This window comes from Octopus sinensis, linkage group LG14 (genome assembly GCF_006345805.1).
Source record: "Octopus sinensis linkage group LG14, ASM634580v1, whole genome shotgun sequence".
In the NCBI taxonomy this organism is placed as follows: Eukaryota; Metazoa; Mollusca; class Cephalopoda; order Octopoda; family Octopodidae; genus Octopus; species Octopus sinensis.
In genome coordinates this window covers 67716420-67729820 of record NC_043010.1, presented here as the reverse complement: position 1 = coordinate 67729820, position 13401 = coordinate 67716420, and the positions used below count along the sequence as shown (strand labels likewise).

At 36.8% G+C, this 13401-nt stretch overlaps 1 protein-coding gene across 4 annotated transcripts in view; it reads right to left on the bottom strand.

Annotated features, from left to right (window-relative positions):
• Positions 1-8937: 8937 nt before the first annotated feature.
• LOC115219108 (protein yippee-like 1) overlaps positions 8938-13401 on the bottom strand; it is an 86883-nt gene continuing 82419 nt past the window's right edge. For all 4 annotated transcript variants that reach the window (XM_036509184.1, XM_029789182.2, XM_029789183.2 and 1 more), the window contains exon 5: positions 8938-10249. In XM_036509184.1, coding sequence (XP_036365077.1) covers positions 10160-10249 — 90 coding nt within the window. In that variant the 3' untranslated portion in view covers positions 8938-10159. The remainder of the gene's footprint in view (positions 10250-13401) is intronic.

The following is a 13401-nucleotide window of genomic DNA, read 5'->3' as shown; positions in this document are numbered from 1 at the left end:
TTTCATTATTTTCTATAATTGTTGGGCTATTAGTAGTATAAAATATTTGAAGTAAATAAAACTGATTTGATATTTTTTTAATGTTAAATCTACTATCAACACATCTAGTAAGCATTTCTTTCACAGTTACCAGTTATTAGATCAACCACTTCGTATGATGCACTCAGCTGAAGGATATATGAAGGACTGCTTTGTCTTCTGACATGAAATGGCATTTAAAGTAGAGGAGATATACATGAACAAAGAACATTTAGCTTTATTGCATTAGCATATTAGGACTATAATCTGATAGAACTACTACTAAACTACCACTTGACAAAACTGCCTAAAGTGTTTCCAAATTTTGACTTTTGCATTTTTTATGAAGAGCTTTATGACAATTTGAACAATGTGTGTGTGCATGCACACATGATGTATACATACACATATATATATATACACACTAAGGCGGCGAGCTGGTAGAAACGTTAGCACGCCGGGCGAAATTCGTAGCCGTATTTCGTCTGTCGTTACGTTCCGAGTTCAAATTCCGCCGAGGTCGACTTTGCCTTTCATCCTTTCGGGGTCGATAAATTAAGTACCAGTTACGCACTGGGGTCGATGTAGTCGACTTAATCCCTTTGTCTGTCCTTGTTTGTCCCCTCTGTGTTTAGCCCCTTGTGGGTAGTAAAGAAATATATATATATGCACACATGTATATATGTCAGGTCAAATTCGAGTGCTACTGGTAACATGTAACCCAGTATAACCTGTTGCATGGTCGGGTCATCGGCGACTAAACTGGCAACCCCACCAAGCTTGCTTGGTGAGGAGGGTGTTTATTGGACACCCTGCGGGATAAAAAACAAAACCCGTCAAAGAGCGGAGGAACTCTTGAGAGTCAACGGCCATCCAATAAATGTCTTAAGGCTGTATCATGCGCGGGGACATAGAAATAATCGGACTGAATGCCCGATCGTGCGGTTAAACCATTGGGAGTAAAGGACTCCTAGCCTTTGTTAGGGCATCCTTCTAGGAGAAGGTAACTCAGGTAACTGGGATAACTCCGACATAAAACCTGTGGCTCAGTGGTTACTGATGATGTTGACTTGTTCTTCTTTTCGGATTATGGCTGCTGTTGCTTAGTGAGTGGGATTGACTCAGTGCACAGCCTTTCCTCACTTTAAAAAAAAATATTTTTGCACAGGCATTGCATGATAACAAAATTGATTAAGCTTCGTGCAATGGCCATACTCGATAACGAGGGGGCAGCCACCATATATACACATATATAATATTGTGAACCTAATCATATTTATCGTTAGAAACAGCTTGATTTTGATTTTGACTTTTTTTCTAATTCACATAAGCCATATGTTTAAAGCTACAAGTTTCGATCTATGCTATTTTCCTGATGATATAAAGAGCATTTAAACTGGCCGTATCCAGTTAAAATATTCTACTTGTTTTTCTGTTTAAACTGACTCCAACCTTACTGTGTAATTCTAAAAATTAACAGTCACGTCATTGAAATCTTGAAGCTGAGAGATAATGCTTGTATAATTCAAAGCAATTTGATTCAATAAACGTTACATTTGACAGAGTAATCTAAATGCCAAAAGGGTTAAACCAACAAGAAAATGAGAAATGAGAAACTTAAACAATGAATGAATCAATACCATATGTTAGGCAAGTTTATTTTAATGATTAGCTCTAAACACCCACATAAAGAAACACACACAAAGAAAAACACAATATGCTTCACTTTGTTGATGTCACTACTGATTGACTAATTATAAATGCAAAAATATTAAAATAATAATAATAATCACTGTCCAGGATCAGGCATTGAATACCAACTCAGTGAAGAGATATATATACCATACAAGTTCAATGAACCTCAGCAAAATGTGTGGGAAGAGGGTCGGAAGTGTGGCTCACATTGTTAGTACTTGTGGAAATCTTGTGCAGAAGGAGTACAAGTGCAGACATGACAAGGTAGTTCAAAAAATAAATTTGTCAATCTACTTCATTTTGGTTAATATATATAAAGGATGGAGGTAACTCCTCCTGAAGATATAGTCAAACTTATATATTAACCAAAATGAAGTAGATTGACAGAATTATTTTTTGAACCAGTTGAAGACACACAAGATGTCGAAATATCGTTCACTAGATAACAATAGCACTCGTCTTTTAATTTTGACTCTATATCTTTAGGAGGAGTCACCTCAATCCTTTATTGCACGCATCGTTGTCTTCTTCTTCTCCAAGTAAGTTATTTATATATATATATATATATATCATCATTATTGTTATTATTATTATTATTTTGATTTGGTTCACGCTTGGTTTTATTCCTGTTAGGACTTATGTGGATAGCGGGTTACTACTTGTATAACCTTAGGTACCCAAAAGTTTTCGGCAGTCTTTCAAGTGTTCAGGACCCTCCTGATAGTCCTTGCTGTCCCTAAGAGACAAACTTCCTGTAAGAGCTCTACCAGGCATTCTATTTCAATCTCCTTCAGCCGTTTGTCTATATTCTTTGCTTACTGTTCCCAATGCCCCAGACACCAGTACTCTTTCAACTTGGTGATTGTACCATGTGTTTCCAGCATCAAATCCCTGTTTCTGGCACAGTTTCCAGTGTATAACTTTTACAATCTGGTCATGCCTCCATTTCTTATATTCTTCCTGTGCCAACTTGGGACATGCTGTCATAATGTGTGCCACTGTCTCTATCTAAGTCCCACAAGCACTATATTTCTCTGACACATTCATCATCATCATCGTTTAACATCCACTTTCCATGCTAGCATGGGTTGGACGATTTTGACTGAGGGCTGGCGAACCAGATGGCTGCACCAGGCTCCAATCTTGATTTGGCAGAGTTTCTACAGCTGGATGCCCTTCCTAACGTCAACAACTCCGAGAGTGTAGTGGGTGCTTTTTAAGTGCCACCGGCACGTAAAAATATATCTTATTATTATTATCATCTTCTCATCTTATTATTATTATCATCTCATCTCAAAGGTCCAGCATCTCACTCTTTTGTTGCCTAATTTTTGTTAAATTACTCTGCTATTGTTTCAATTAATCTTGACAATAACGAAGGATCTATTTAAGAAGCTTTGTTGTTTGTAAACTGAAGTTTGCAACATGAAAGTTTGATGAAAAGTTTTAATTAAGACTAGCAGAGATATCCGGCGTTGCTCGGGATTAAAATGGCATAGTTTTTTTTTTTTATTCTTTTACTTGTTTCATTGCTCAACATAGGGTGGGCTTTACTGGTCGTTGCTTTTGCAGTGATGTTATATTTTATCATATTCTTTTACTTGTTTCAGTCCTTTGACTGCTGCCATGAAGGGTTTTAGTTGAACAAATTGACCTCAGGTTTATTTTTTTCAAAGCCTAGTACTTATTCAATTGGTCTCTTTCACCGAAATGCTAACTTACAGGGATGTAAACACACCAATACTGGTTGTTAAGCAGTGATGAAAGGACAAACACACATATATCTGACGGGCTTCATTCTACCAAATCCACTCACAAGGCTTTGGTTGGCCCGAGGTTATAGTAGAAGACACTTACCTAAGGTGCCATGCAGTGGGACTGAATCCAGAACCATGAGGATGGGAAGCAAGTTTCTTACCACACAGCCACACCTGCATCTCAGAAGTTATTATTTTTTTGGTGGGGGTGGGGGGTCAGCATCCTTATAGAAAATGAGGGTCACTCAGCTGTACTGATGTTACCAGCAGAAATATCAGGTCTTTTTTTAAGGACCATTTTCCATGTTGGTGGCATCATTTGGACAGGGTAATAATATTCAGTGAATCTGAAGATTGCAGCATACATCATTGTCTGCTTCGAGATGGTTTCTACAGATGGGTACTCTTCCTGATGCAGATTACTTTACAAACTGTACTGGATGCTTTTTATTTAATTATTTTTTTGCAGCATCAGTGCTAGTGAAGGAGGTGGATTTCTGGTAGGTGATGAGAGGTTTAACCCTTTCGTTACCATATTTATTTTGAGATGCTCTGTGTTTCTTTCAATTAATTTTAAATATAACAAAGAATTTAGTAAAATAACTTAGTTATCATTAAGCTAGAGTTAGGAACATAAATTGTGGCTAAGGCTTGGTGGAAGATTTTAATTCAAAACTTATGAAAACAAGGCATTTGTACTACAGAGCCAGAAACAGTTTCAGCTGGGTTGGTCTCAAAAGGGTTAAAGTATTAAAGAAGGGACCAGAATGACACTCTATCAGTTATTATGATAAGGGTCCCAGCAGATCTGAACAATGGAACAGCCTACTCTTGAAATTAATGTGCATGTGGCTGAGTACCCCAGACACATGTACCCTGAATGCAGTTCTCGGGGAGATTCAGCACGACACAGAATGTGACAAGGATGGCTCTTTGAAATACAGGTACTACTCATTTTTGCCAGCTGAGTGGACTGGAACAATGTGGAATAAAGTGTCTTGCTCAAGGACAGACTGTCACCAGGGATTGAACTCATGACCATACTGGGACCAGAATAAGTTTCTTGCTATAGAGAAGCTACATGACTTCTGCATGCAAGTTGAAATTTTCAAACCAAAATTTACAGCCTAAAAGGGCAGGTCAACTTATATACCAAAAACTCTGTGTGAAGTATAGGAAGGTTTGGAAAGATAAGGGATGATGTGTGAGTGTCTATACCACAGGTTTAAAATATAGTGCCCACATTATTTTTTCACGCTGAGAGTTGCTGAAACATGGAACAAACTGCCGGCATCAGTTGTTAGAGCACTGCATCCTTCAAAACTTCCATGCTTTCTGAGATTTGCCAACACTACACTTGATTTTCTCCCCTCCATACACACACAAGCATGTATCTGACTCATACATTGTTCGCTTTCCAGACATTTGTACATTACTGCATATACTTTATATGCACTTTCTGACAAGTTGTGGTGCACCTGAGCACTGTATACAATACTTTTATTATTATTATTTATTATTATACAAGAGTGAGCGAGAATCATCAAAGTGGAGATGGAAAGAGAAATAAGGATGGTGGTGATGATGTGTCAGAGAATAGGGGTGAGTAGATACATGTAACATGAAATTGAGAATTTGCCACAACTAATGAGGGCATAGAGAAATTCCTGGAGGAGCACTGGGATATACAGGTATATGCATTTCAAGGCGGCAAGCTGGCAGAAACGTTAGCATGCCGGGCGAAATGCGTAGCCGTATTTCGTCTGCGCATTGGGGTCAATGTAATCAACTTAATCTGTTTGTCTGTCCTCTCTGTGTTTAGTCCCTTGTGGGTAGTAAAGAAATGGGTATTTCGTCTGCCGTTACGTTGAGTTCAAATTCCACCGAGGTCGACTTTGCCTTTCATCCTTTCGGGGTCGATTAAATAAGTACCACTTATGCACTGGGGTCGATATAATTGACTTAATCCCGTTGTCTGTCCTTGTTTGTCTCCTCTATGTTTAGCCCCTTGAGGGTAGTAAAGAAATAGGTATTTCGTCTGTCTTTAAGTTCTGAGTTCAAATTCTGCCGAGGTCGACTTTGCCTTTCATCCTTTCGGGGTTGATTAAATAAGTACCAGTTACGCACTAGGGTCGATATAATTGACTTAATCCGTTTGTCTGTCCTCTCTGTGTTTAACCCCTTGTGGGCAATAAAGAAATAGAAATTGAGAATTTGCCACAACTAATGAAGGCACACAGAAATTCCTGGAGGAGCATTGAGATATACAGCTATATGCATCTCAGTTGGGGCTTGTTGGAGTAGAAAAAAAAACCCTAAAGTTTTTGAAAGAGGAAACAAAGAAAAAAAACAATGAAGATACAGCTGCAAGACATTTTTATTGAAAAAAAAAATGTTAAAAAAATTTTCACAAAAAAAAAAATCTGACAATAATATATTTTTTTATATCTGTTGTGAAGGAAAAAAAAATGTGCTTAAAAATTACTAAAATAGTGTATTGCCTCTCAATCGAAGTTGTATTGGAAAGTTGTCACTTAATGCTATGATCAGGTGGCAAATGTAATGATTTATATATATATATATATATATAATATATATATATATATAATATATATATATATATATATTATATATATAATGTGTGTGTGTGAAATAAAAATAAGAAAGAGCAGAGACACCAGATTGCCAAGTCAAAGAAATCACCCTTGTAGAATAAACAGTGAACAAAAATTGGTGATTGACTGATTCTGACTCGAGAAACCAGCAAGCAGTGTCCGTCTTTACTGAAATGGTAAACCGAACATGGAAGGGCAATTTGTGGTGTTGAAAAATATAAGAATTAAACAACTTGTGAACCACAATCACATTTAACAAAAATAAAAAAAAAAAAAACTGTCGATTAATCTGTTTTAAAAAAAAAAACAAATTTCAATAAAAACCATTTCTTTCTGAAAAATCCAGCCCACTATTGAGGCAGCTTCTAGGCAGTAGTTCATCCTGCTAGAAACAGAAGCCAAAGTCCCTCAAATCGCACCCTACTATCTCAACAAAGGAAGGAGAGACAATGGAAAAACGTAGGTTTTTTTTTTACCTTTTCAAATATACAAAAAGACAGAGGGTGTTTGTCACAGCTGGAACACCTTTGATCATACATAGGCCTGCCTAATCACAGGCTGACCTGGGGCTAAATAACAACAACCATATTGGTAAGTGTAGCTTCCAGGCTCTCTTTAAAAAAAAAAAATAAAATAAAAATTAAATTGAGCAGGACAGCAAATAGGCTAAAGTTGACCAAGCAATTTCTACTGCAACTGGTTTTAGCATAGCAGCATCAACTAGCAATGATGGAGAGCTGGCAGGCCCAGGAGCAGCAACAGTAGCATCGAAAGTTTAAAAAAAAACAAAACAAAAAGTTTTCTTCATTTTTTTTTTCTTCTCCTTTTGTTACTACCCTAAGCACGGAGGTATTGACAGATGCTTTCTTACAAATGTGTAAATGTCACTTGTAGATCAATTCTGGCACGAGAGAAGAGTTGTGCTGGAGCTATTGGCAGCAAAATGTCTCGCTTAACCACTGGACAGACTGACCGAGAGAGAGAAGAGAAGAGAGAAAGTGAAAGTGAAAATGGAAGAGATAGACAGATGAATAGCTAGACAGACATAGGTAGATAGAGATGATGAGAAAAAGAAAGAGAAGAAAGACTGAACTTTTCGGCAAGTTAAGCAATGCTTATAAAGCAATGCGGATATTACAGATAAGTTAATCCAGAGATTATCTATCTAACTCAAAGAGAAACATAAACTTAATATGAGAGAAAACAGACATCCCCACCCCTCAACAAAAATCACAGATATATATATATATTATATATATATATATAAATATATATATAAACATATATATACATACAAACATGTATACGTACATACATACACACACACATGTATATATATATATATATATATATGAAGGTAAATAAAAAATAACATGAAAATAAGTTAAAATTTAGCAATTAAAAAATACACAAAAAGTCCCACTATAAACACAAAGAAAAAAAAAAGACTTTTATTACTGCAGTTTTTTTTGTCATTATATATATGTTTTTTTTTTTAAAAAAAAAAGTAAACTTTTATTTTTATTTTAATAAAACATTGTTTTAATTATTATTATTTTTTTTTAAAAAAAGAGAGAAAGGAAGAAAAATGTTTTATTTTTCACTGTTAAATAAATTTTGTTTTTCTGTCTCGGAAACAAAAAAAAATTTTTTTAAAAATCAATGGTCAGAAAAAAATTACAAAAAATAATTAAATTCATGAAAAATAAAATGTGAGATTGTTTTTTTTTTTATCATATTTTGTGTAGTTGTTTTTCTTTTTTTTATCATTGTATTTGTTTTTTTTTTAACTATATTGTAAAGGATCTCCTGTATGTGAGTGTCTGTGGGGGTGGGTGGGTGGGTGAGTGGGTGCGAATGTGTTATTATTGTTGCTAGGATACATCATTAATTAATTACCACCAACCACACAAAATATGGTCAGATAATTAAGCAAGTTCATTGTAATGATAATGTTGATAGTTGTAATAATGATGACAATAATAAACTATATTGACGATGATGATGATGATGATGATGACCAAAAAAAAAAAATAATAATAATAATCCTTTCTACTATAGGCACAAGGCCTGAAATATTGGGGGAAAGGGTTCGTCGATTATATCGACCCCAGTGCTCAAATGGTACTCATTTTAGCGACCCCCTGAAAGGATGAAAAAGTGAAGCTGACATCGGCAGTATTTGAACTCAGAATGTAAAGGTTGGAAGAAATGCTGCTAAGCATTTTGTCCAATGCTCTAACGATTCAGCCAGCTTGCAGCCATAATAATAATAATAATAATAATAATAATAATAATAATAATAATAACGGTTTCTGATTTAGGAAGTTTTGAAGGGAGGGGAACAGTTTGATTACACTGACACCCTCTCCCTCCCTTCCAACAATACTTGACTGGTACTTTATTTTATCGCCCACCCCCATGCCCCGTCCATCCGGCCGCGAAAGGCTGAAGTGCAAAGTTAATCTTGGTGGCATTCGAAAAGCAAAATATAAGGGGGGGGGGGGGGCCCAAACAAACACAGCAAAGCATTTTCAACCTTGACTCTCCAACGATTCGGCCAATCTGCTACTACCCAATAATAATAACAATAATAATATTAATAATAATAATAATAATAATGAAGGCGATGATGATGATGTTGACTATGATGGTAGTTAAGAAAAAATATATAAGGTACTAATGCGAAGGCCCATTACCCCACAAGAAAAAAAAATGAAGGAGAAATACAATTACAAAAAAAAATATTAAAAACCCAGACAGCATAGTTAAAAACGAGATCATTGGATAATTATTTTTGTTGTTGTAGTTGTTGATGTTGTCTTTGTTGTGGTGGTGGCAGCGGCTGTTGTTTTCGCTTTTGCTGTGTGTTTTGATGCTGACGATGTGATGTCGTTGGTGGTTTGTGAGAGAAGTTGTTCAAAGAGAGAGAGAGAGGAGGGGCTGATAGTTTGATGTAGTAGTAACAGTGTGTGTGGTGTGTGTGTGTGTGAGGTTGTATGTGTTTGATGGTGACACGAAAGCAGTGAGATGAGGACAAAAGTGATGGTGAAATGGTGTGTTGTCGTGTGGTTGTGTTGTGGTGTGGTGTGCTGCTGTGGCACGATATGGAGTGGTGAGGTGCATTGTGGTGTGACGCTGGATGTAGTATGTAACCCCAATTACAAATAAGGCATAAACAGCTGATGATTACATATAAATAGTAGTAGTAGTAGTTGTTGTGGTAGTAACAAAGAAATGGACATTGAAGAACTTTGGCACAAAGCCAAAACAAAAAGAAAATTGGGGAGGGGAAGGAGAAGGTGGGAGGGTGTATATTGGCCACCCCCCAGTAGTTTACTGGTACTCATTTTATTGAGCACTATAATAATAATAATGATGATAATAAGAATAATAAATTGAAAGCAATTAAGCTTCTGTTTGGGGACAACATAAAGGGTCATGAAAGCAAGAGAAAGGGGAAAAAAGAAAAGGGGAGAAAAGAAAGAACAGAAGCTTTGAGAAAGGGACTGTTGGTTGCAATAAAATGCATTGGGAGGTATGGGCAAGCATGCATGTCCGTTATATGTGTGTGAGTGTGTGATGTACACATGAAAGACACAGAGAGAAAGACATATATATATATATATATATAGACAAAGAGTGAAAGGAAAAAAAACAAGAGAGAGAGAGAGAGAGAGAGAGAGAGAGAAAGACAAACAGACAGACAAGATATGAATAGAGATGAGGAGAGAGAGAGAAGAGACTGTAATGAAATGATGGGGAAAAGAAAGATGAGAAAAGAGAGAAAAAAAAAACAAGCAATTAAAAACAGAATAATTAGCAAATGGATTCCGTTTTCTTTTCTTTCTTTCTTTCTTTCTGTCACTCTTATTTATTTATTTATTTATTTATTTATTTTATATATCGTTTAAATAATTTTTTTTTTTTTTTTTTTAGGAGTGGTGGTATGAAAAATTTTTTTTTTCTCCCCTCCCTCTTCCTTCCTCTCCTTCAAAAAGTTCCTGCTGTAGTGGTTTGGCAGAGGAACAAGCCATGCATCACCTCTGCCGTGCCCATCAGAAATGTCTAACTTCACTCCCAGCCATTGTCTTTAATCATGTGGGCCAACTCAATAATGAACTTGCCTTCTTTGTATTTTTGGCTCGTTTCAAAGGCATGTTCCTGTGGATAAAGGAAAAGAAAAGAAAAATATAATATAATATAATACATATTAAATAATAATAATAATAATTAAATAATAATATATAGGCGCAGGAGTGGCTGTGTGGTAAGTAGCTTGCTAACCAACCACATGGTTCCGGGTTCAGTCCCACTGCGTGGCATCTTGGGCAAGTGTCTTCTGCTATAGCCCCGGGGCCGACCAATGCCTTGTGAGTGGATTTTGTAGACGGAAACTGAAAGAAGCCTGTCGTATATATGTATATATATATATATATATATATATATATATATATATATATATATATATATATATATATATATATAAGTGTGTGTGTATATGTTTGTGTGTCTGTGTTTGTCCCCCTAGCATTGCTTGACAAGCGATGCTGGTGTGTTTATGTCCCCGTTACTTAGCGGTTCGGCAAAAGAGACCGATAGAATAAGTACTGGGCTTACAAAAGAATAAGTCCCGGGGTCGAGTTGCTCGATTAAAGGCGGTGCTCCAGCATGGCCGCAGTCAAATGACTGAAACAAGTAAAAGAGTAAAGAGTATATAGGCGCAGGAGTGGCTGTGTGGTAAGTAGCTTGCTAACCAACCACATGGTTCCGGGTTCAGTCCCACTGCGTGGCATCTTGGGCAAGTGTCTTCTGCTATAGCCCCGGGGCCGACCAATGCCTTGTGAGTGGATTTTGTAGACAGAAACTGAAAGAAGCCTGTCGTATATATGTATATATATATATATATATAATATATATATATATATATATATATATATATATATATATATATATGCGTGTGTGTGTTTGTGTGTCTGTGTTTGTCCCCCTAGCATTGCTTGACAACCGATGCTGGTGTGTTTATGTCCCCGTTACTTAGCGGTTCGGCAAAAGAGACCGATAGAATAAGTACTGGGCTTACAAAAGAATAAGTCCCGGGGTCGAGTTGCTCGATTAAAGGCGGTGCTCGAGCATGGCCGCAGTCAAATGACTGAAAAGAGTAAAAGAGTAAAGAGTATATAGGCGCAGGAGTGGCTGTGTGGTAAGTAGCTTGTCTACCAACCACATGGTTCCGGATTCAGTCCCACTGCATGGCATCTTGGACAAATGTCTTCTGCTATAGCCCCGGGGCCGACCAATGCCTTGTGAGTGGATTTGGTAGATGGAAACTGAAAGAAGCCTGTCGTATATATGTATATAAGTGTGTGTGTATATGTTTGTGTGTCTGTGTTTGTTCCCCTAGCATTGCTTGACAACCGATGCTGGTGTGTTTACGTCCCTGTCACTTAGCAGTTTGGCAAAAGAGACCGATAGAATAAGTACTGGGCTTACAATGAATAAGTCCCGGGGTCGATTTGCTCGACTAAAGGCGGTGCTCCAGCATGGCCGCAGTCAAATGACTGAAACAAGTAAAAGAGTAAGAGAGTAAGGGTGAAAAATTGAATACTAATTCGATTAATATCAATTTAACCATTTAGTGTTTAAACTGGCCATATCCGGCCCAAATATTCTGTATGTTTTATATTCAAACTGGCCATATCTGGTTTCTCACACCTAACCTACATTGACATTCTAAAAATAAACAATCACATCATTGAAACCCCAAAGCTATAAGATAATGCTTGATTAATTCAAACCAATTTGAGTAAAAAAATATTACATTTAACAGAGTCATTTGAATACTAAAGGGTTAAAACCTGTGGTCTAGCATATTTAAAAATCTGAAGTTTCAGAAAAAAATTATATTACATACATATAAGAGGGATGACCTGTAAGTGGACATCCATTATGCTAGAAGATCCGCTATGGTCTAACCACTAAGAAAGTGGTAAGACCATAGCAGATCTTCTTCTAGCATAATGGATGTCCACTTACAGGTCATCCCTTTTATATGTATTAAATAATATATAGTAATATGTAACATGCACTTGTATACCACACATACATGTACTTATGAATGATGAAGTTTTACAAAAACTCGTGTTTAATGTGGACAATATTTTAGTGCTTTGATGTAAGAGGGAAAATGCGCTTAGTCTGATTTGTTATAATTGCTATGTAAACTACACCGAAAAAGTTTCCATATTACTAAATGAAACAAAAAGTTAAGTTAAAAAGTGAATTTTGAGCTTTACTGATGTTGGTAAGTGAGTCTGTTGTAAAGTCAACATTATAGAAATCACTCAATTATATTTTTCCTTGAACAAGAGAAAAAAAGTATTATACACAGTAGCTACATCACACACACACACATATATATATATATATATATATATACAAACATAGACTCACGTACTGATATATAATTATAGTACGAGGGTGTCGATAAGCACACTGACAATGCTTGAAATAGATGCTAAAAGCCCTATAAAAAAAAAAAAATAATAAATGCGCCCATTTAAAGCCTAGCCAGGCTCATGGGCCCAGTTTCCCGGTTTCTATGGCGTATATGTTCTCCAGCTGGATGGGACGCCAGTCCATCGCAGTGTTGCTCATTTTTGCCAGCTGAGTGGACTGGAGCAATGTGAAATGAAGTGTTTTGCTCAAGAACACAACGCGTCGCCCGGTCCAGGAATCGAAACCACAATCTTACAATCATGATGCTGACACCCTAACCACGAAGCCACGCGTCTCCACAAAAGCTCTATAAACCACCTATTATTTTACTCTGTTAGCACAGGCTGAAAGCAGGCTAGTGAATCAATCAGATTTCTAGCCTGTTTTCAACCTGTGCTAACAGAATAAAATAATAGATGGTCTACAGAGCTCTTAGCATCCGTTTCAAGTATTGTTGCTGTGCTTACCCACACCTTTGTATCGTAATTATATCTATATAATTATATATCAGTATAAATATTTTCCTAAATGGAGTTAACATGCTGGCCACTTGATAGAATCATTCAATGGTTTTATCCTTAATTAATTATATATTAATATATATAAATATATAGGCGCAATGGCCTAGTGGTTAGGGCAGCGGACTCGCGGTCGCAGGATCGCGGTTTTGATTCCCAGACCGGGCGTTGTGAGTGTTTATTGAGCAAAAACACCTAAAAGCTCCACGAGGCTCCGGCAGGGGGTAGTGATCCCTGCTGTACTCTTTCACCACTCTTTCTTCTGTTGGCCTGCTCGCTTAGCCAGCGGGGTGGCGTCAT